General features: G+C 40.3%; 1 protein-coding gene across 1 annotated transcript; it reads left to right on the forward strand.

Annotated features, from left to right (window-relative positions):
- The first annotated feature begins 21,811 nt into the window (after positions 1–21,811).
- Positions 21,812–22,043, forward strand: LOC100605857 (BRICK1 subunit of SCAR/WAVE actin nucleating complex). The gene is given in 1 exon segment (XM_012500902.1): positions 21,812–22,043. A coding segment is annotated over 1 exon segment (225 nt). The 3' UTR covers positions 22,037–22,043.
- Positions 22,044–25,082: the final 3,039 nt, after the last annotated feature.

Genomic DNA, 25,082 nt, shown 5'->3' on the forward strand with positions numbered 1-25,082 from the left:
ATGGGCAGAACCCGATGTGTTCCAGGAAAGTGGAAGAGAAAAGTAATGGAGGCATAGATGTTAAAGAAGGCGCCGTGACATGCAAGTTACTCTTTTACTTATATAGTCAATAAGAGTGTACTCACAATACGTGCAAAAGGAAGCATTAGGAAGCCTGCTGAAAAGAAAATCGTCAGTTGGTATCACCACCACCAACTGGACTTAATGGGCTGCTGCTCCCCATGTGATGCCTGGAAGAATGCAGCTGCATGTCGGTGGCATGTCTGCCCCAAAAATGTAGAATTGGAACCTAATCCCGGGAAGCCTCAGGCCAGCCCAACTTCAGCGTATTTTTCGAAACACTTGGCCTGTACCTTCCGAAAATGCCAATGTTATTAAAGACAAAGAAAACACAAAAACTAAACGCAATGTGGATCAGAGAATCCTAAATGGGGGAAAAGTTTTCCATGAAAAGTATTCTCAGGAAAATAGGTGAAATCTGAATATCAACTGTATATCTGACAATAGTAATGTATCAGGGAAGGTGGGGAAGGTTAATGGGTACAAAAAAACATAGAAAGAATAAAACATACTATCGAATGGCACAACAGGTGACTATAGTCAGTAATAACTGTACATTTTAAAATAACTGAAAGAGTGAAGTTGGATTGATTGATTGTAACTCAAAGGATAAATGCTTGAGAGGATGGCTACCCAGTTTTCCATGATGTCATTATTTCACATTGCACACCTGTATCAAAACATCTCATATATTCCATAAATATATACACCTACTATGTACCCACAAATATTAAAAATTTAAAAAAGATTAGACAGTACTATACTATGCTGTGATAAAAACAGTAAGTATCAATATGAAATTTCTTTCATTTGATAATCATGGTGAGCTTTGGAAATATGCTCTAAAATATTCAGGGGTAAAGGTATAATGTCAAAAATTCGCTTTCAAAAGGATGGTGGGATGGTTCAGAAAACACACAGGTAACAAGCAAATGGGGCAAAATGTTATCATCTGGCGAATTTGCTGAGGGTTCCTGCGAATACATTCTAGGCCTTTTGTGATTCCTTTATAAATTTTAGTCTTTCAGAATAAAAAGTTAAGAATTCTTCAGCAAAATTTCTTAATGTTTAAAGGCTGTGGTAGCATAAATTACTAAGAAATCCTTTACCCCACCATCTGATACGTAATCAGATTGAACTTTAACTCTGTTAGCATGAATTCGTGGTAAAAACGGCATTCAAAACAGGAAATTTCTTGACCTAAGAAATAGCTGCTTAACCTTAGCTAGTTGCTCAGTGGAATCCACAATTTGTTAGGATTTACAGAATGACAATACTGATTATAAATTTGAAAGAAATCATACAATTGGAATAACTAGTGTTATTTTTTAAAAATCAATTGCCATATTCAGCCAAAAAGAGTAAGATTAGTGAGGGGTGGTCTGACCCCTAGACAGCTGGAATTACTTTTTTTTTTTTTTTTTTTTTTTTTTTTTTGAGACGGAGTCTTGCTCTGTCGCCCAGGCTGGAATGCAGTGGCACGATCTCGGCTCACTGCAAGCTCCACCTCCTGGGTTCATGCCATTCTCCAGCAGCTAGAATTTCTAATGTAGCAGAAGATCTTAATGCATGGCCCCAACTTCTTGTCTACACTTGACTTGGCTGCTCCAAGATTAGCTCTTTTTTTTTGTCAAAATGGCTGCATTTTTTAAATAAAGTTGTTTGATTAAATTTATCAACTATTAGCCACATCAGTATTTTCTAAGTTAGTTAAAAAAAAAAAAACTGAATTTTCTGTACATTAAGTCATGACTGGGAGCATTTTTAGAAAAAAATTTTAAAAAATCAAATATATCTTTACAGGAGAAAGGGAACTTTAAGGTCTTTGAAATACATCAATAAATAATTTTTTGTTCCTCATTCTTTAAAACATTTAAACTGATCATATTTGGAAGGAAAACACATAAGTGGCAAATAAATTGTAAAGGAGTAGGAATACCTCCTTGAATGGGCCCATCCTTTCGTAGGAATACATAAAATCTTTCTTGTTATTCTTAATGCCAGAAAGCCTGAAAGGCGAATGCTTTGCTGACCTCCAAGAATGGCTAAAGCCAATGCTCAGCAGTAGGCACCAGAACAAGCTGCTGGGGTTGCTGAACGCCGAAGCATGCCGTCTTTCTGCCAACGGTAACCTCCCACACTTTTCTCATCCCTTATGCCATAAACCCACCTCTGTCAGGTGCCGGGCTAACTCCTGCTCATTCTTCCAAACTGCTGTATCCTAGAAGTGTCTCCATACCCCAGAATGCCAGGTGTTCCCTTAGGTCTCCATGCCCCTGACTTCTCCCAGCATAGCACCTGTTAAACGCTGGGAAACTGTCTTTGGTCTTTCTTCTCACATTATAATCTCTGACAGCGCAAACCCTGTTCTTCTTACTCACCTTTGCACCCCTAATCCCTAGACGGGCGTATACAGCAAAAACTCAGTAAATGTCTGCTGGATGAATGATTTAGACATCGTAGCCCATCCTTCGTGACACACTGATACCGACCATACTATGTAGGCATTTTCTCTTTCCCCACTTTTTCTCTGTTTAAAAAATAAAACTTAGTGTACGCTCTGCTCATGGAGAGTTACAAGTTCAAATCAAACACATGAGCTCTGACTCAATCTTCACCATCTGCCCATTCATCTGGAGATCATCTGATTTTCTCTGGGATTTTTGTAGTGCAAAAACTGCATTATACGGACCAGAAATAAACTAGAAATTGTAGCTGGAGCATTTTGTGGGTCAGGATATATTTTTTAACATTTAAGGAACATTGTCACCCCATGGGAGACTGACTACTCCAAATTGAAACTCTCAGTTTTATTCAAGCTGGTAACTTTCCTTCTCAGGCTCACCCCTAACAAAGCTCCAGAATAAAATGTTACAGGGTGACTGAATGCTCATTCGTAAGTTAATTGCTTGTAGCAAACCCATGGCTGCCTGATAATACAAATACACTGTACATTTGTCTTTCACAGTTCTTTGTGTAAAATTACAGGCAGCTAGACTACGTTTGAGGGACTTGTTTATATAGTGCCATTGCTGAAAATAAGCATTTCATCATAAATCCATTAATCAAAACCAAACCAATGATCCTGCTTTTCTCCAAAAGAATATATCCACTTTCCCAATGCATTACAATAAGTTCAATGAATATTAAACTCACGATGACAGTGATTCTCAGAAAGAGCATTTGGCAGCTCTATTCTTTCAAGTATTTACTGGGACTTTCAATATGATAATCCAACATACTTTGAAAGGAGCTGGCAAGAGGACTGCAACAACCCACTGTGCCTTCCAATCAATAACTAATTCATCACTACCAACTGGCTTCTTCAGAGGACAGAACCAGCTCTGCTGCCCAGGCTGGAATGCAGTGGTGTGACCATGGCTCACTGCAGCCTTGACCTCTCGAGCTCAAGCCATCCTCCCACCTCAGCCTCCTGAGTAGCTGGGACTACAGGCGCATGCCACCACACTTGGTTAATTTTTTAATTATTTGTAGAGATGGGGTCTTGCTATGTTGCCCAGGCTAGTCTTAAACTCTTGGGCTCGAGCAATCCTCCCACCTTGGCCTCCCAAAGTGCTGAGATTACAGGCTTGAGCCACCACACCCAGGCTATCAATGACTTTTAACAAGCACAACAGAAGTTAGTTTATCATGATGTCTGTGACTATTCCTTGCAGCAGCACCTCTCATTTGGGAATGTCTGGAGATATCTTTGGTTGCTGTATCCTGGAGGAGCAGTGCTATTGGCATCTAGTGGGTAGATGCCAGGAATGCTGCTAAACATTCTACAATGCACAAGACAGCCCCTTGCCACCACAAAAAATTACCTGGCCCAAATTTCAATAGTGCTGGTGGTTGAGAAGTCCTGCCTTATAGAAGGTTAACAGATGTAATTTCTAGATCTGTGCCATTCAATGTGGCAGCCACTAGCCACATATGGCTATCAAGCCCTTAAAATGTGGCCAGTTCACATTGAGATGTATTCTAAGTAAAAAACACATGCCAGATTTCAGACTTAGTATGAAAAAAGAATGTAGGATACCTTAATATTTTATAATGAAATTTTATATTAAAATAATAGGTTGGATGAAGGCTTATCTTATTAAAATGAATTTCATCTCTTCCTTTATACTGTTTTAATGTCTACTACAAAATATAATATACGTATGTGGCTGCCCTGCATTTCCCTTTGGACAACACTAGGCTGGGGGGTCCCTTCTGTTTCCTTGATGATGTGCTGTCTCTATCCATGTAACCCACATTGCGATAAGCAGTTCTCTCAAAGTAAATTTAAATTCAAAAAGCACCCATTTGCTATATTCGTATAGGGTACCCAAATGGTAAGGAATTGACCCCTTAGCAAACTGTCCAAGTCGACAAATTCAAAAGATGGAAGGCACAGAAACAGGGCTTTCAACAGCAAGCAAATATTATATTTCCAAGGAGAGTCAAGCACAGTATCTTGCTCATTAAAAAGAATAAACCTGAGAAGAGCACAAAAATTAGGCAAATCTGTTAAAATGATTATTCATCAGACTAGCAACCCTTCTAAACACAGCACAACAGGGGCAGGGCTGGATGGTAGAGAAAAAGCCACAGGTCCTTACTTAAAGATCCACTTTAAAAGGCAGGACAGGCCGTTGAAAACATTACATATTGAAACATGAGAATGAACAGGGATATTCCAAATGAGAGTTCAGAGTCAAAACCAGAATCAGTGAGGTGCCATGCTTGGGCATGGAAATAAAGGTAGAACTTAGACCAACAAAAAAACCATGTTATGCATAAGGCAGAAGTGGGAAGCAGAGTAAGCTAATTCTCAGAGCTGAAATAAGTATGATGCTTGTGACCGAGACAGTCATATGAGTCGACTTGCCAAGGCTTTGCATTTATGTTGAGGAGGGTGTAGCAACTGGGCAAACTTCTTTGTGATGGGCCTTAACAACCAGAATGAGAACTTAGAACTTTACCCCATAGGCAACAGGGAGACAGAGAATGGTATGGAAAGAGAGAGAAGTATAAGGAGAACATTTTAGACATGTACATGAGGTGGATCAGAAAGAGAAGAAATGGCCAAACAACACGTAATTAGCTTAAATGTATAATGATGAACCACCAGGGTGGTAGTACTGTGTCTAAAAGACAAGACACCAAGTGAACATCAGAAATAGAAAATAAAGATGACTCCAATTTTGAGTTGGAGTAACTAGAGAGGAAGGTACGTAGATACAACAATGAATGCCATGGGGGCACTGACATTGGGATGATTGATTGTTGGCTATCAAGGCTGGGACTAGGGTTCTAAGAATAGAGCTATAAATATAAGGGTCAAACTAATAGATATACCACGTTGCCTATTATTTTATAGGACATTAACAACAGTCTGTGGGCTAGGCCGGGAGGTACATTCATCTCCACGCTGCCAAGAGGTCAAGTTTGCTTGGCCATTGTTATGTTGGAGCTGGACCAAGAACTCCCAGAGTTCTATCTTCTAGGATTGCTTTCATCCCAATGTGCCACACTTTTTCCCTCTAAACTGTGCAGATTCTCACCCAGTGAGGGTGGTCAAAGCTACAAATAGGAATTCCGAGAGAGAGAGAGAGAGTCAACTAAGTTGGGCAAGTCTTGAATTGACAGAAAATCCTGTTTTCTAACCTAGATCCCATGCACTGGGTCCAGTTAGAATCATCCGTGATGTTCTTAGTTTGTGCACCCTTCCTGCCTCTCAGCTTCATTGTCCACTTGTCTATACGCTAGGTTCTCAAATTCTATTACCTGAGAACCTTGGTAAGTCATGATAATACCCACTGAGGAGTAATGACCCATATAAGCTTAAAAGGCCACCCACTTTGGAGGTATTTGCATTTTAACAAGGGCCTCTTGAAGACACAGTCCTTCAAAAGTCTAGAACAGTAACTATGATTCAGTGATTCAGATGGTGGAGTTGGGGGAATATTTCTTCATGATAATCTTCAAATCCTGCAATCAACATATACATAGGGCCTGCCTTATTACAGGGATAAGATGTAGATTTCTCCTCCCTGCACTCCCAATCCTATTCCCTTGGAATGCCTTCCGAATGTGATTTAGTCATCACTAGAAACCAGTATCTACACCTGAAAGGGAAAAAAAAAAAATGTTTTCACCCAAGTGCTATGTCACCTCCATGAAGGAAAATACGAAATACAGGGCTGTGAATCTTCCCCAACTCATCTTTAGGAGGATACACGAATATCAAAGAAGTATGCCGAAAGATGATCAATGAGGGGCTAACATCTCTGCTCACAGGGAGTTATCACAGTGAATTTGGTGGATGGAAAACCAAAGCTCTTCCATGCTCATTCCAGCTTCAGTTTTAAGGGAATTTTGACTTTGTTGCTGTGATATGTAAGCCTCCCCCCTTAACTCCACTGGCAAATGCTTTGATATAGAAAATAAGCAGCAGGCAATGAGTTTCACACGCTTACCTTGAACTTTAATGAGCGGCGATTTCCCCTCTGGTTTCTGAAATTAGGTGTGTCACATGCTTTAACACAATCAGCTTGTCCTAACACCATGGCAATAACTCCATCTGCCTGCAGATATGAAAGAGACTGCATTATTGGTCTAGTATTCATCATCAACAAAACACCAAGCAAATGAATGGTCAGCATTTTAAAGTGTGAAAATATGTACAACTATTATGTATCAATAAAATATACTTTTAAAAAAGAAAAATAAAGTTAAGTGTGCTGGCAATGAGAATACCATGATGTCTAAGAGTTATTAAGTACCAAAATGATAACTGATAATGTTGTTTAAATAATTTGTTAAAAAACTATTCTCTAATTTTCAAAAACATTCAGGCCAATCTTAAAGCCCATTTATTTCACCAGCCAATCTAGTCATATTGAGTGTAGTAGGAAGTATATCATTCTTGGAAAAAGAAAAAAAGACTGATTAAAATCTCAGATAATCAGACAAAATAACTTGGCTTCTAAGTGTTGTTAGTCACTTCCTGACAATCCAACATTTCCGAGTAGGATTCAAGTTTTCACAGGAAATGTAAACTCAGCATTTCTACCATTTTCTTCATGGAAATACAGAAGCAATAAAGGAGACGAAGAAAAAAGTTTTTCTTTAATTCATTTTTAGAAAAACAAGAAGTTAAAACCCCAGACCTCAGTGTCAAAATGACTACAAATGTCAGTGGAGATTGATCAGGGTGTGTTGCAGAGGAGACAGAGGTAAACAAACACCACAGGGATCCCACAGCAGCTGGAGATTTGCCAAAGAGCAGCAGAAGCACGCTTCCCAAATCCAAGGGGCACAGCCAGAGGCACACAACTTTAATCATGTGTTTGCAAGAATAGAAGTCAGGGTGAACCAGCTGCAGCGGAAGCCTCCTGCACCCAATTAGGTTCCAGAAGCAGAAAAAGTGAATTAAATGAATTATATTTGCAGGCATTATTCTGTCTTTATGGCATCAAGAAAAGGAGAAATTTAAGTTGTTAGCAAAGAAATTTGAAAAACTAGCCTTTGTTAGCTGAGAAACAAAAGCTAAAGAAACTTATACATGGCTGGGAACGGTGGCTCATGCCTGTAATCCCAGCACTTTGGGAGGCCAAGACTGGCAGATCACCTGAGGTCGGGAGTTCGAGACCAACCTGGCCAACATAGGAAAGCCCGTCTCTACCAAAAATACAAAATCAGCCGTGCATGGTGGCAGGTGCCTGTAGTCCCAGCTACGCAGGAAGGCAAGGCAGGAGAATCGCTTGAACCCGGGAGGCGGAGGGTGCAGGAAGTCTAGATTGCGCCATTACACTCCAGCCTGGGCAACAGAGCAAGACTCCATCTCAAAAAAAAAAAAAAAAAAAAAGATATTCCAAGGACCAGTAAGCACATGAAAACTGTTCAGCCTCATTAGTCATCAGGAAAATGCAAAGTAAAACCACAGTGTGATACCACCATACACCCACCAGATGACAAAAATTGAAGACTGACAATACCAAATGACATTGAGGAATTGGGGTAACTCGAATCTCATGCATGCATGTTGGTAGGAGTGTAAAATGGTACAACCAGTTTGGAAAAAAGTCCGAGTTTCTTCAAAAGCTAAAAACCTACCCCATGACCCATTGTATTAGAGTGTTCTTGCATTGTTATGAAAAAACACCTGCAACTGGTAATTTATAAGAAAAGAGGTACAGCCGGCTCAGAGTTCTGCAGGCTGTACAGGAAACATAGCTCCAGCATCTGCTTCTGGGGAAGCCTCAGGGGGCTTTGACTCACGGTGGAAGGTAAAGCAAGAGCATACACAACACATGACCAGAGCAGGGGCAAGGGGAGTGGGGGCGGAGCAGGTGCCACACACTTATAACCAACCAGATCCAGCAATAACTCACTATCATGAAGACAGCACCAAGATATGGAGGATCCGCCCCCATGATCCAAACACCTCCCACCAGGCCCCACCTCCAGCATCAAGGATTACAAATCAATATGAGATCTGGGCGGGGACACATATCCAAACTGTATCACCCAGCAGTTCTATTCATAGGTATTTGCCCCATCCCATGCCAAGGAAAAGGGAAAACAAAACGTACAGGCCCACAAAAGAGAGCTGTGCAAGAATGTTCATAACAGCTTTATTCATAAGCACCAAAACCTGCAAACAACCCAGGTGTTGGTTAACAGGAACCCAGAGAAACCAAACATAGGATAGTCACGTAATGGAATAGCACTCACCAGTGAAAAGCAACAACACGGAGAAGTCTCAAAAACATTACGCTTAGTGAATGAAAGAAGGCGTCCACAAAAAAAGTGCATACTACACAAAGTTCTAGAACAAATAACTCATCTATGGTGATAAAAGGTCAGAGCAGTGGTAGGCTCTGAGGGAGTGGGCATAGGGATTAACTGGCAAGAGGCATGAGGAAACCTTCTAGGGTGATGGTAATGTTCTGTATTTTAATAAGCATTACACAAGCGTATACTTTTGTCCAAACCCAGTGAATGTGCGCTTAAGATTTGTGCATTTCACTGCATGTAAACTTTAGCTGAAAATAAAAAATACTACAAATACTCAACTCTAGTTCATGATGTGCATGCTGAAGTATTTAGTGGGATGTACACTGGTATCTCCGATTTACTTTGAAACGCGTCAGAAACTAAGATGGATTAGTGTATAGAGGGCCGAATAGATGGATAGATACATGTTAAAGGAAGGTTAGTAAAATGTTAATGGTAGAATCTAGGTGGTGTGTAATGGGTGTTCACTGTAAAATTCTTTCAACATTTCCATACACTTAAAAATCTGTATAATAAAATGTTGGAAAAAGTTCGAAGAAACTAAAACAGTAATGAAGGAAGACTAGCCCTGTATATAGCATGCTGAAACATAAATAAAACCGTAATATTTAACTTAAGTAGAAAGAAAGATCAATGGAACATAGTAGAAAATTCAGAAATAGAACCCCCCATATGGAAAGTTAGTATATGTTATAAGTGGCAACTCAGGTCAGAAGAGAAGAAATGGATTATTTAAGTTTTGAGAGAAATGAGCTGCCTTCTGGAAGAATATATTTGGTTCTATGCCTCACACCTTATGCCAGGATAACTTCCCAATTGATCAAATATTTAAATATATATAAATATGTAGAATTCAGTGATAAGTGAAAGAAACCATGGGATAATTCTTCTGTTAATACTAAGGGGGAAAAGTCCTTTCAACTATGACCCAAATGCCAGACATGATAACAGACTGAGGAATTCAACCACAAAAACGTCAGAACTCTTCAAGCAAAACCACAATAAGCAAACTCGAAAGACAGGTGGCAAACTGGGGGAAGATTGTGAGATCTCATAAAGTTAATTTCTCTAAAAAATAAGTAGCTTATAGCTACAATGAAAAAAAAAAGATGGAAAACCATACGAACAAATAATTCAACAGAGGACAGCTGATTTTTAGTCCCATACAAATATCCTCAACTACAAACATAATAATGGAAAAAATGGATTGCCATGTAGTTTTAACTTACATTTCTATTAGAAGTTAAAAAAAAAGCTGCTGTGTATAATTCACTTTAAAAACACACACACACACACACAACACATAAAAATGTGCTCATATATATTTTTAAAAGCTCCAGAACATGCATTGCTTGTTCAGGGTGACAGGGATGTTTTTTAACAGCTTATCCTTTTATACTTTTTAAATTTTGAACCATGTAAATGGAATACCTAATTTTAAAAATTAGATTTAAGAAAGTGAGAATAATTATATTGCAAACAAAGGCAGCAGCGTGGGAGGCAGCCCAAGCTCCAGCCCAACTCTGCTACTAATTAACTGGGTGAACTTGGGCCAGTCTCTTGGAATCATTGACTATTTTGGCTGCAAATAATCTCAGAAACATTCTCATTCCACACTTGTTTTATGGAATAGGAAACAGAAGCACAGAATAAATTAAGTGACTTAGCCAATGTTACATGCAATCAGTTTACTGCAGAGCCAACAAAAGCTGTACATGTGTCAATTTCTTCTTAGATAAGACGGGAGTACTGCCATTAAGAAAAGGCAAGCTGCAGAGATGGGGAGAAAATATTTGCAAATCACATAACTGACAAAGGACTGATACCCAGAATGTATGTTTTTAACTCTCAAAACTCAACAATAGGAACAAAAATAAAGATGCTTAAGATCAGTAGCCATCGAGGATACTCAGATTCCTAAAAACCACAATGAGATACCACTGTGCATTTATCAGAATGGCTAAAACTTTAATTTAAAAAACCTGACATACCAGATTGGAAAGGATACGTACGGAGCAACTAGAACTCTCATGCATTGCTGTTATACAAAATGCAAAATAGTACAACCACTTTAGAAAACAGTTTGGCAGTTTCTCATAAAGTTAAACATACACTTAACCAAGACCACATAACCCAGCAATACGACTCCTAGGTACTTATCCAAGAGAAGTAAAAACTTACGTTTACAAAAAAACCTGTACATAAATGTTTACAGCAGTTTTATTTTTAGTCTTCAAAAGCTAGAAGCAACCCAAATGTTCATCAACTATAGTACATCCATGCAATAGACTATTATGCATCCATACAATGGAATATTATGCGGCCATAAAAAAGGAACAAACAACTGATACACGCATCAAATTGAGTGGATCTCAAAGGCCCAATGCTGAGTGAAAGCAACCGACCTCAAAAACCTCCATAGTGCATGATTCCATGTATATGATGTTCTGGGAAAAGGCAGAATTGAAGGAATGGGAAACAGATCATAGGTTGCTAAGGACTGGGGTAGGGAGAGAGGTTGACTAAAAAGGGGGAGCATGAGGAAATTTTAGAAGACATTGGAACTGCTCTGTGCCATCATTGTAGTGTTGGATACATGAATCTATGCATTTTTTAAACCCACAGAATTGTATACCACCAAACACATATTTTACAGTATGCAAATTTAAAAATACATTTTTTCCAGCCTTCTTGAGGTATAATTGACAAATAAAAAGTGTATATATTTAAGGTGTACAACGTGATGTTTTGATATACATTGTGAAACATTTGCTACCATAAAGCTAATTAACATATCCATCACTTTGAAGAGTGAAGTCATCAATCAAAGATCTCTGTGATCCTTTCCAGTTCTAGAAACATAAAAATTCTTTCACTGTTTGTGACCGGGCACAGTGGCTCACACCTGTAATCCCAGCATTTTTGGAGGCTGAGGTGGGTGGATCACCTGAGGTCGGGAGTTCGAGACCAGCCTGACCAACATGGAGAAACCCTGTCTCTACTAAAAATACAAAAAAAATTAGCCGGGCATAGTGGCGCATGCCTGTAATCCCAGCTACTTGGAAGGCTGAGGCAGGAGAATTGCTTGAACCCGGGAAGTGGAGGTTGTGGTGAGCCGAGATCAGGCCATTGCACTCCAGCCTGGGCAACAAGAGCAAAACTCCGTCTCAAAAAAAAAAAAAAAAAAAAAAAAAAAGATTTTTTCACTTTTTACAAGACAAATAGTAATTAATTACCAAGGACTAGAACAGGTTTGTATTACATGTGGCACAAAAAAATCTTATAATTTTTCTTTAGGAAAGATAAACCTGAATAACTATGAAATTCATAACACAATGACAATGTGGAGAGAGAGAAAACCCTGAAAAGAATGTAAAAATAATGTCTTGGAATTTCATCTCCTTGACAATTCAGCTAGGTTTCAGGCATTCTAATTTTTCTCTCATTTGGAAGTGCAAAGTTAATAGAAAAATAGACCAGTCTATTTTTCCGTATTTCTATATCTCACTGTTTAAGTTTTGCTGATCGTATTTTAAACTTCCTTTTTATTTAAAGGTGAAATCATTGATAAACACCATCTCTTATGTATCCTTTTCTCTCCCTCAAAGCTTGTTCTCGTGACATCTGGACTGTCTAGAAAGATATGATCCTTCAAATAATTCCTTGTTTAGTTACAATCTCTTTTGTTCCAAAAACTTCGAGTAAAATATCTCTCATATAGTGTTTTTTACCTTTTTAGGGTGATGTACTCCTTTGAGAATATGATGTAAGCTATAACTCTATTTGAAAATGTTTAAACAAAAACAAGACCATAAATACTGTCTTAGTCCATCTGTGCTTCTGTAACAGCATACCCGAGGGCTAGGTAATTTATAAATAATACAAGTTTATTTCTTATGGTTCTGGAGGCTGGGAAGTCCAAGATCAAGGCACCAATAGGTTCAGCATCTGGTGAGGGCTGCTCTCTGCTTCCAAGATGGTGCCTTGTTGCTGTACCCTTTGGAGGGGAGGTTCACTGTGTCCTTGCATGTCAGAAAGGATGTAAGAGTAAGAGTGCTTCTTCAACCTTGAGCCCTTTAAAAGGGTGCTAATCCCGTCCCTGAGGGTGAAGCCCTTGTGACCTGCTTCCCAAAAGCCACAGCTCTTAATACCTTTGCACTGGGGATTAAGTTTCAACTTAAATTTTAAAGGAGACACCTTTATTCAAACCATAGCAATACCCCTACATACACAATTCTGGTGGCAACGTCAGAGGTTCAAGGGCTTTCTGAGTCCTGTGGATTTCAAGATTCCAGGTATATAGAACACAAGCTCCTGAGAGAAACCCTTGGTTCAAACCCTTGCACTGCTATTTAACAGCTGTATGACGTTGGGCATGTATTTTTCCTTTCTCTGCCTTTGTTTGCTCATCCACAAAGTGCAAATAATAGTACTGCTAGGGGCTAGACGTAGTGGCTCACACCTGTAATTCCAGCACTTTGGGAGGCTGAGGTGGGAGGATCCCTGAGACCAAGAGTTTCAGACCAGCCTGGGCAACATAGCCAGACCCCATGTCTACAAAAACATTTTTAAAAATTAGCTGGCTGTGGTGGCACATGCCTGTAGTCCCAGCTACTTGGGAGGCTGAGGCAGGAGGATAGCTTGAGCCCAGGAGTTTGAGGCTGCATTTGGCCATGATCACACCCCTATACTCCAGCCTGGGTGACAGAGCAAGACCCCGACTCAAAAAAAAAGTGCTACTAGGATTTAATCATGCCTTGTCACTGGAAAGCCTCAATAAATATCACCTAGAGGGTGAAAGAAAAATTGACTGATGCCATTTTCCAAGGCTTCTAAGTCAGCCTCCTTAGAAATTTGGATTCTATAGAGTATCGTCAAAGTGTCATCTGCAATCCACTGAAGTCAATTGAAGTGCCTCCTGTTGGGAGATCCAGAAATGCAATGTTATCAAAGCAAATTATGTGCAATTCCATAGACTTTCATTTTCTAATGTATGACTACGGGCTGCAACTGGTAATTGACTGAGTTATTAAGAGTTACCAAACTAAAATTAGCACATTACTTGATTTTATCCAAGACTGTAATTAGTTTTCTACTCAGACTCTGCTGCCAAACAACCCATGGCAATATCACAAGATACTTGTATCTCATGCCTACAGATACTTGGCACCTTCTAGACTGGAGGAAGGATGCTTGTTATCACAGCATCATCAGCATTGTCTTGACTGAGGGATGGTTTTGATTGCTGTTACTCTTAACTTTGATGATTTATATTTTATAATTGGTTCCATCATTATCAATTTTGTTTACTGAGAGTCATTCAATGGACCTGAGGACAACAACAATAGTATCAATCATATTTTGGCCTATAATTTTCCAACGATTTGGTTTTAAGTTGTATATATATAACATGGTTCCAATGGGAATCATTCAAATTCTGATGGCTGCAGTAGACATGCACATAATCTCCCAAAATATTCTCATATTCTCACTATTGGTACCCAGTGTTTGGTTTTTAGGGGGAAGGGGTGGGGTTGCTGGTTGGTTTGCTCACTACTGGAAAGTAAGGGTTGGTAGTAGAAATGAGAGAATGAATACAGTCTTTTGTTTTTTTTTTTTCTGTCAAAGTAGCCCATAGTAAAACATGCGTGCATACACTCATACACAACTAAGAATCACTAGGTAGCTAAATTTGAAATTAGATATCAATACTTCTCACTTGCCAGACCCTGAAGAAGTGAATAAACTTCTCTGAACTTATCTGGGAAATCCAGACATCTACCTGGCCTCCTGTAGAAACAAACTTTCTTCGTAAAGAGTAATTTGGTGAACACATCGGGCTTTGGGAGCCCCAGGGTCTCTGTCACAACCACTCAACTCTGCTGTGGTCATGTGAAAGCAGACATGGACAGTACAAAACAACTAGCATGACTATGTCCCAATAAAGTTTTATTTACAGAAACAGGTGACAGCTCCACTGACTGTAGTTTGCTGAACTCTGCCATACACCATTGTGAAAGTAACATGGCAAAATTCTGGTGATGATATTATTGCTATCATCATCATCATCATCATCATCAATGCCCTTCACTGTTTAGAAAGCACTCCCATTTGACCCTCCCAATCACAGAGGCAAGAGCAAACACTACTCAGGACATTTTATAACTAAGGAAGGCGAGTTCACAAGAAGCTAAGGCTTCAGCCATGGGGTGGGTGGATGTACTGAGAGCAGCCTTCAGCTCCCCTGACCATTAGGCATCTCCTCTCTTGTCACTCAGAGAGCTTGGGAAGCCTCGTCCCATTGAACATTTATTTGTAAGGGATAATTTTCATGTCATTACACTGTCCTCACTACTCCCAGAAAGAAGGTAAACCTTCTCGTTGCTGGGGTATAAAAAATGCTATGGGAAAAATAGAAAAGCTTTTATTTATATTATTGTAAGCTTTGAAAAATGATTTTGCCTGAATAGGTTATATTCCTCTTTTCTGTCTGATTATTACCATTTTTATTTCCCAGTTGTAAAAATATATGTTTGCCATTTGTTTGAAGAACAATGCAACTCTCTCCAATCCATCACATAGCTCTGCTCTTAGCAATTCTCACAGCTCATCAGGAAAATGATTGCCTGATTAAACAGGCGTGACTAAGCCACAGCATCCTCAGAATGTGCATGGAGCCCTTGGCCCTGAATGCATCTTACTCCAGCAATGCCAAGCATCGCCTGATGCACAGTGCAAAGAGCAAGACCAAAGGGGAGTTTTCAAAAGAAGGAAATCATGTATTTTATGACCAGCAGCATTTGTAAAAGCTATTTTCCAAGTAATTATGTGAATTGATTTTGGGAAGGCAATATGATTCTTTCAGCTTGATGATTCAACGAAATGACAACCTTCAGAGGGAGAAAAAAAATGATCAGGTAATCTTTCTCCTGACCACGATTCATGCTGTGTTATCTCAGGCTCCACTGAAGTGCTTATTGTGCACAAAATGCCCTCTAATAATTTCTTTTAAAACATTCATTGTCAAATTAGCAAAGCAGCAGTCGACAGTTGAGTCTTACAACCTAGAGTTCAATACTGAGAAGTGGGGTTGAGTTGAATCCTATCTCTGCTCACTGTGACTTCAGATGCAAGCTACTTATATTCTAAGACTCAGTTTCTCCATCTGTTAAATGGGACAAAATAGAAACTGCCTTATGTGGTTAATGTATAGATATGCAGTTGACCCTGAGAGAGGAGAGGGGCTGGAGAGTAAGTTAATAATCAATCATGCTTACATGACGAAGCCTCCCTACAAATCCCTAAACTAAAGGGTTGGGAGAGCTTCCAGGCTAGAGAAGTCACGGAAGAGCTGGGAGAGCGGCACTCCTGGAGAGAGCATGAAGCTCCACACCCCTCCCCCACACCTCGCCCTGCGCGTCTCCTCCATCTGATTTTTTATCTGTATCCTTTGTAATATCCTTTATTATAAACCAGTAAACATAAGTAAATGTTTCCCTGAGTGTTGTTGAGCCATTATACCAAATTATCAAACATGAGGAGGTGATTGGAGGAACCTCTAATTTATAGCCAGTAGGTCAGAAGCACAAGTGACAACCTGGGGCTTGTAATTGTCATCTGATGTCGGGGAAAGTCTTGTGGAATTCAGCCCTTAACGTGTGGGGTCTGTGCCAACTACGGGAAGTTAGTGTCATAATAGAGTAAGTAATAGAACACCCATTGGTGTCCACCAAGAATTGGAGAATTGGTTGGTGCAGGGGAAAAACCCACACATTGGTATCAGAAGTTGTATGAGTGTCAAGAAAACAGTATTCTTCTTTTACTGTCAATTCTCTGAACTGTCCATCCACTTTCTCTTTGAACTCCTGCAATCTGATGTCATCCAAGAATTGTCTTGATACTCATTTTGTTCAGAACCACTCATACTTTTTGTCACTAACCAACTTACCTTGCTATCTTACTGGTTTTGAACTCTGAGTATTTCTTGTCAGCTGAGTCCTGCTGCTATGTCTGAATGTATCCCCCAAAATTCATAGGCTAGAAACTTAATCCCCAATGCAACAGTGTCGGGGAGGGGGAGCTTTTGGGAGTTGTTTAGGTCTTGGGGGCTCCACCCTCATGAGGGGATTAAAGCTGCTATGAAAAGGGCTTTGGCTAAAGCAATTGCGACAAAGACAAAAATTAACAAATGGGACCTAATTAAACTACAGAGCTTCTACACAGCAAAAGAAACGATCCACAAAGTAAACAGACAATCTACAGAATGGAAGAAAATATTTGCTATGCATCCGGCAAAAGTCTAATATCCAGAATCTTTAAAGAACCTAAACATATTAACAAGCAAAAAACAAACAACCCCATTAAAAAATGGACAAAGGACATGAACACTTTTAAAAAGAAGATATACATGCAGGCAGGCAATAAGCATATGAAAAAAATGCTGAACATCATTAATTATTAGAGAAATGCAAATCAAAACCACAATGAGATACCATCTCACACCAGTAAGAATGGCTACTATTAAAAAGTCAAAAAAATAATAGATGCTAGCCAGGTGTGGTGGCTCAAGCCTGTAATCCCAGCACTTTGGGAGTCCAAGGCAGGTGGATCACTTGAGGTAAGGAGTTCAAGACCAGCCTGGCCAACATGGTGAAACCCCGTCTCTACTAAAAATGCAAACATCAGCTGGGTGTGGTGGCAGGAGCCTGAAATCCCAGCTACTTGGGAAGCTGAGGCAGGAGAATTGCTTAAACCTGGGAGGCAGAGGTTGCAGTGAGCCGAGATCATGCCACTGCATTTCAGCCTGGGTGACAGAGTGAAATCCCATCTCAAAAAATAAATAAATAAAAAATAAAAAATAAGGGATGCTGGCGAGGTTACAGAGAAAAGAGAATGCTTATATACTGCTGGTGTTAATGTAAATTAGTTCAGCCATTGTGAAAAGCAGCATGGCAATTTCTCAAAGAACTTAAAACAGAATTACCATTTGACCCAGGAATCCCATTATTGGGTATATTTCCAAAGGAATACAAATCATTCTACCATAAAGACACATGCATGTGTATGTTCATTGCAGCACTATTTGCAATAGCAAAGACATGGAATTAACCTAAATGCCCATCAACAGTAGACTGGATAAAGAAAATATACACCATGGAATATTATAAAACCATAAAAAAGAATGAGATCAAGTCCTTTGCAGCAACATGGTTGGAGCTGGAGGCCATTATTCTAAGTGAACTAACCCAGGAACAGAAAACCAAATACTGCATGTTCTCACTTGTAAGTGGAAGCTAAATGATTAGAACACATGGGCATGAAGAAGGGAACAATAGGCACCAGGGGCTGGGCGTGGTGGCTCACACCTGTAATCCCAGCACTTTGGGAGGCCAAGGTGGACAGATCATCTGAGATCAGGAGTTCAAGACGAGCTTGGCCAACATGGCAAAACCCCATCTCTAGTAAAAATACAGAAATCAGCTGGGTGTGGAGACATATGCCAGTAGTCCCAGCTACTTGGGCTGAGGCACGAGAATCACTTGAATCCAGGAGGCAGAGGTTGCCGTGAGCCGAGATTGCTCCACTGCACTCCAGCCTGGGTGACAGAGCAAGACTCTGTCAAAAAAAAAAAAAAAGAAAAAAAAAAGAAAAAAAATAGACACGAGGGCCTACTTGAGGGTGGAAGATGAGAGGAGAGAGGGGATTGAAAAACTACCTATCAGGTAGTATGTTTATTATCCGGGCAATGAAGTAATTTTGTACACCAACCCCCCAGGACACGCAATTTACCTATATAATGAACTTGCATGTGTACCCTGACCCTAAACTAAAAGTAAAAAAAAGAAAAGAAATCACACCTGAAAAAGGGGGCTGCTTTGGGGAGTGAGTTCACTCTTCCACTCTCTGCCATATGAAGACAGACTTCCTCTCTTGCTTTTCCACCTTCCATCGTGTGATGACACACTAAGAAGGCCCACACAAGATGCCAGCACCTTGATCTTGGACTTCACAGCCTCCAGAACTGTAAGAAATAAATTTTCGCTCTTTATAAACTACCCAGCCTGTGGTATCTTGTTATAGGAGCACCAAACAGACTAAAACATCTGCCTTAAAAAATATTTGTTATTTATTTATCCATCCTACTCAGGTTTTTTAATAAGGAATTTTTTTACATCTAGTGCATTATATTACCAAAACTAAAATCAAAATCAAGTCAAATAAGAAAATGTCTCTACTAATGACCCATCTGCTTTCTGATCTTACTTCTATTTCTCCACGTTTCCCCAAAACCAGAAAGTCTCCTAAGTGGCCCCATGGTCACTCAGGATCACTTTTATTCTCAGAATCCAAATTTCTTCCCTGCCTAGAATTTCTACTTTCTTTCCTTCCACCTAGCCCAGGGTTTCTCATCCTCAGCGCTACTGACTTTTTTTTTTTTTTTTTTTTTTTTTTTTGAGACTGAGTCTCGCTCTGTCGCCCAGGCTGGAGTACTGTGGCGTGTTCTCGGCTCACTACAAGCTCCGCCTCCCAGGTTCACGCCATTCTCCTGCCTCAGCCTCCCGAGTAGCTGGGACTACTGGCACCTGCCACCACGCCTGGCTAATTTTTTGTGTTTTTAGTAGAGACGGGGTTTCACCATGTTAGCCAGGATGGTCTCGACCTCCTGACCTCATGATCCGCCTGCCTCGGCCTCCCAAAGTGCTGGGATTACTGGCGTGAGCCACAGCGCCTGGCCCCACTACTGACCTTTTTGCAGGAGAATTCTCTGTTGAGTGAGAGGAAGCTGTCCTGTGTATTACAGGATGTTGAGCAGTGTCCCTGGCCTCTAGCCACTGGATTCCAGCAGCACCCTTCCTATTTGTGGCAAACATAAATGTCTCCAGGCGCTGCCAAGTAGCCCCTGGAGGGTAAAATGGCCCTTGGCTGAGAGCCACAGTATTCATGTACAATATTATCGATAATAGTCATTAATATTAATATTAATTAATGTGCAATATATTCTAACCTGAGAGGTCAAACGGTACAATTTAGCACTATAGCACTGCGTATATTACTGTCCTATTATTCCATGTTTTTCCAAATTCACTTCACAATCATTTTGTTTCTTAACTCACCTAGCATAGCATGAGCCACAGAGCAGGGACTCAATAATATGCATGTGCTGTGACCAAAGGGAAAATGTCAGTTTCATGCTTTTAGAAAATTTGGTCAAAAGACTCAGTGTGTACATTGGCAGAGACAACTCGGTCGGTGGGCATAGGAATGTGAGAACATTCAGATTAGTTGTTTGATTAAAACTAAATCTGCTGGCTGGGCACAGTGACTCAAGCCTGTAATCCCAACACTTTGGGAGGCCGAGGTGGGCAGATCACCTGAGGCCAGGAGTTCAAGACAAGCCTGGCCAACATGGCAAAACCCCATCTCTACTAAAACTACAAAAATTAGCTGGGCATGTTGACACACACCTGTAATCCCAGCTACTCAGGGGGCTGAGACAGGAGAATCGCTTGAACCTGGGAGGCGGAGGTTGCAGCGAGCTGAGGATCGCTCCATTGCACTCCAGCCTGGGTGACAGTGAGACTCCACCTCCAAAAAAAAAAAACCAAACCTAAATCTGCTAAGTGATCATATCCTATAGTGAGCTTTAAACTACCAATTTTAAAAATTTAATGATTCTAAAATTGCAAATTAATAAATTATATTCGATCCACTTGAGAAACTGATTTGGCTGGCTTTTAGACTTTAATCAAATTTTAAATAGCATTCCAAAGTGTTAGAAATATTTCTTCTCCTTTTTGCAAAGAAGACAAATTGGCTGATGAAAATCAGTGGCTTTAGGTCACTCAGGAGCAATTAATCAACAGATATTTGAATAAACGTCATTAAATGACAACACATAAAATGTGATTAAGACATAAAGATTATCAGTAATCATAAGGGTGGATAAATGGTTTTAAAATGTCAATTTATGACATTCAGTTGTATTGTGAGAACAATCCTTTGATGCATTTTCTGTTTGTATCTATATTTATTCTGGCAATATAAATTTGACATTAGATAATTCCTGAAATATCTTCATATTTAAACAGACAATTATGCTTATCAATGTTTTCATTTAAACTAAATCACACTTTTTGAAACATTGCTGAAGATGTGATTATACTTCTCTTTTAACTTTTGTTTATAAAATAGAGGACGTTATTTCTTAGCGTTAGACTTGAAGTACTTGTGTTAGTCTCAAATATTTCCAATAGTTCTCATCGTTTTAAAAAGTTACCTTCTCAGTACTGATCTCGCAAATGTTAGCAGGTTTTTGACGCATTTGAGTTGCAAGGACTTACATCTTAGTATAAATCCATCATGGCTAAATTCTTCATTCTTCCTCAAGTGTCCACACAATATCCAACATCCTGATGTAAAGTAAAAACGTTAATATCACTCAATCAGTTCCATGTATCTACTACTCACAGCAATATCAGTGGCCAGAGTATCATCAGTTAAGCCTATTTCTCAATCTCCAATTTCAAGAGGCAATGCAAAGGCCATGTGACCCCTGCTCACACAGTGCATTACATTACAGGAGAGAGAAACTGAGTATATTACAATAGGCAGTACACCTGCCTGATCTGTGCCCTGGAGAGAGACATTATCTCTACAATACTGCAGAGTAAGCAAACAAATCTGCTGCATGCTCTAGACAGAGACACTATCTCATCTTCCAAACTGTAATGGACATAAACACCAAGATAGTCTGGAATAAAATGGCATTTTGTGCCATATTTGCAGGACATGCTGAAACATAGAAAACCCTTGGAGAGTTATTAATATTTCCCAATAAGAAGTCAGTAGATCTCCACTCATTTTCCTTTCCTTGCTCTTGCCGTTACTCCTGCCTGGAGTTTTCTCCTTGTCCCCTTCACAGATCCAAAGTCTTTACTTCAGTCTTCCTCAGGCTTTCACCATGGCAGGACAAGAGGATCTGGTGCAGCAGGAGATTCAGTAGGACTGGGCGAACTGGGAGTACATTGAGATAATCACCAGCAGCATCAAGAAAATTGCAGACTTTCTCAACTCGTTCAATATGTCTTGTTCAAGATTTGCAACACTAAGGGAGAAATTGACAGCCCTTGAACAGAGAATAGAGTACACTGAAGCATGGGTGACAAAAGGTGAGATGCTTACCTAGAACAGTGCCATGCTGCTGCTGGGAAGTTGCTTTACAGAACACAGGCCACGTGAGAAAGGCCCCAGCAGCCTTCAGCTCCTTCCTTTCTCCTTAAAGAGCAACAGGGCTTATTCTTGTTTTTCTTTTTCAAAAGTGTGGCCTTTGGGTTCTTCCATGTACATCTGAGGGTGTGATGTGGTATATGAGGAAAAGTCTAGAGGAACTCTTGGAAACATTAGGTATTTCACCTTTCCAGTAACATTTTGTAGATTTACTTGTCAATGTATTGGAGACATTCACAGCCAAAAGCCTGGGATTCTTTGTGAAGGTCCTCCCCACCCCTATCCTTCTTTCTCTCTCAGACTTTCCTTAAAGTTCTCATTGCCTCTGCACTGCTTCTGTGAACAGTCTTTGTCTCCTCCCCACCTTTGGTGGGAAGTGTGAGGCAGTCCTGGCCAAGACACTCATGCTCTGGCAATTTGGCTACCAGAGAATGTTGTTGCTAACCCACCAGTTTCCTGTTGATTTGGGGAGGTCAAGGCCAGGCTCCCACTTGGCTTAAAGGGACATTTTCAGACATTTCTTTCTGTCACTTGGGGTGTCTATGCCTCTCAAATTTCTCTAATAAACTCCTCAACTTGATCTGACTGTTGTGATTATGGTAGGGACAGGACCTAGAGATGGGTTCACTTATTCCACAGAAATGTAATGTATGGGATTATTATTCCAACAAAACTTTCAGATGTAGCTGTTTGATTCAAAGCCTAAGTGGCTTACCAGCCCAAGCTCCCATGTTTGGACTTTCAGCTGATTAGTTCATCCTAGGAATCATTTGGTCATTCAGCACATTTATCAAGTACTTACCATGTAGGCATGTTATACTCCAATAAAAGATACATCACTGAATTAGAGAAAAAAGTCTTTGCTTCATTCAAAGCACAAAACAAATGTCCCTTCCTTGAGGAGCGTTTTCCAAACACTCCAGTCATCATAAATCCCTTCGCAGAGTTCCTACTTCCATTTGTAGTCTGTCTCATAAAAACAAGTCATTTTTTGACTTGTTCAATGCTTCTCCTACTTTTTAAAAACTTTAAATTGTGGGACTTATTGTAAGGAGTTGCAGTAGATGCTAGTTGTGTCCCATCTACAGCCCCTTAGCCTCATGAGTCGCTAGCTCATTACCTGAGGGCTCTATCTAGTGACTCGAACGTGCACCTGCAGGCATGAAGAGCTAGGGAATTAAGCTCCACTCCCCAGCAGCCCTCAACCAACGGCAGATGGAAGCTGGTGTATAAATGCCCCAGCTCCTTTGCTCCTTGGGTAGGTGCATGCTCTACCCTGACTCCTGGAGTTCCTGTGGGGCATTAAGCTCCATTTATCCTCAGTGGAACCTGGCTTGATGACAGACCCTTTGGTAGGTGCCCTCCCTTTCCTGTCTTGTTTTCCCCCTCCCCACCCAGTGTTTTCTGAGAAGACCAGCTCCCCAAAAATCTAGTTGCACTAAATCATATAGCTTTTACTCACGATTACTGTCATATCAATTATGAGGCATCAAGTCCAATTCCATCATAAATATTTGAAAATCATCCTTATGTTCCCAAAGAATAAAATAATCATGATATTACAGTTATAATATCACTGAAATAATGTTTGGAGCTAAATGAATCTATGTGTGAAGGCAACAAAAATATCAGCAGCCAAAGAGATGCATTTGGCCCCAGAATGTGTCTGAAATGCTGCTTGGCATCTGAGAATGACTTAGAAGTGCCTTTCCAGCAGTCCAGCATGGGATGAGATGTAACTAGAGGGGCTTTGAGAATACACAGAGGACACTCCAGTGCTACAGGGAAGGTGGCAAAGGTCAACTGCTTCTTTTTCGAGGACTTTACTTGCTCCCGCTCCATCCTGATATATACCCTGAGCTTTTGACGACATGAAATTCTGATGGGGAACTGCCCCCAGCCCTATCATTGTGGCATGATTTGTGGCTTTTTTCTCCTGGTAGTCAAAAGTGGATAGCTGGCTCCTTGAGTCACGAGTTGTGCTGTCATCCATGCTTGTAGTAGGAGTAACAGGGGCATTTTAACTGGTGTGCATAGATCCCCCCTGAGGTGTGAGAGGAGTCATGGTCCTGGGGGGATTTAGGACGGGGCCCCTTTCCTGAGGGGACCAGAGCAACCCCAAAAGGAAACACAGCATCAAACATTTTAAAGGCACGATGACAAGGCAACAAAAACACCTGCCACCAGGATTCTGCTCAGGATCCTGTCATGCTTCCCCATCACGTCTGGATTGACACCAGGTTGCAAGGCTGTTTCTATCATCAAGTACAACATAGAATCCATTCACTGAACAGGTCATGGAAGATAGCCCACGGATTCTTTCCCCACCATTGCCCTGAAACTCACAGGAATGCATGCCACCTGGCCACTGCAACCCGTCAAGAACAGGTTACAGGAGGGGGCCTTGGCAGAGAAGACAACTGTTTCGCTCTGCTCTCTTACTAAATGCACTAAAGCCACTCTTGCTATAATTAGTCCCCAAAGAGAAACTAAAGTAATGGGAAAGTGGAAGCTTCCTTTCTAAGACCCTAGGGATCTCTACTGAACTCCAGTGTTACTGAACTCTAGAAAGGATACGACTCACCTTGCTCTTTCAAAGGCAATCCGTGTCTGACATATCATCTAGGAATTGTTTCTTTGATGTCTCATGTGTCCTTTACCCTGTTGCATCTGCAAAATGTATGCACACACTTTATCCAGGAAAAGACAGTTTTGAGGGATTTTTTTTTTATCCTAGAAGTATTGACCTTTTTCAAGTTCACTTATAAAAATTAAGCAACTTAATAGTTAATAGCAACTTAATAGTGTCAGATTATCTAGAAAGCAGAAGGAAAATAAGTCAGTGGACCTAAAACACTATTACTATCACAGTAAGGAATGTGAAATTTTAAAATAGGTAAATTCAAATGTGACCCATAAATCACGGTCCTCAGTGTACAAAACCAAAACCCTTCACACTGTGGATACTGGTCCAGGACAGGTGCACTCAAAGAGATTTGGGAAGA

Source organism: Nomascus leucogenys, chromosome X (genome assembly GCF_006542625.1).
Source record: "Nomascus leucogenys isolate Asia chromosome X, Asia_NLE_v1, whole genome shotgun sequence".
Lineage (NCBI taxonomy): Eukaryota > Metazoa > Chordata > Mammalia > Primates > Hylobatidae > Nomascus > Nomascus leucogenys.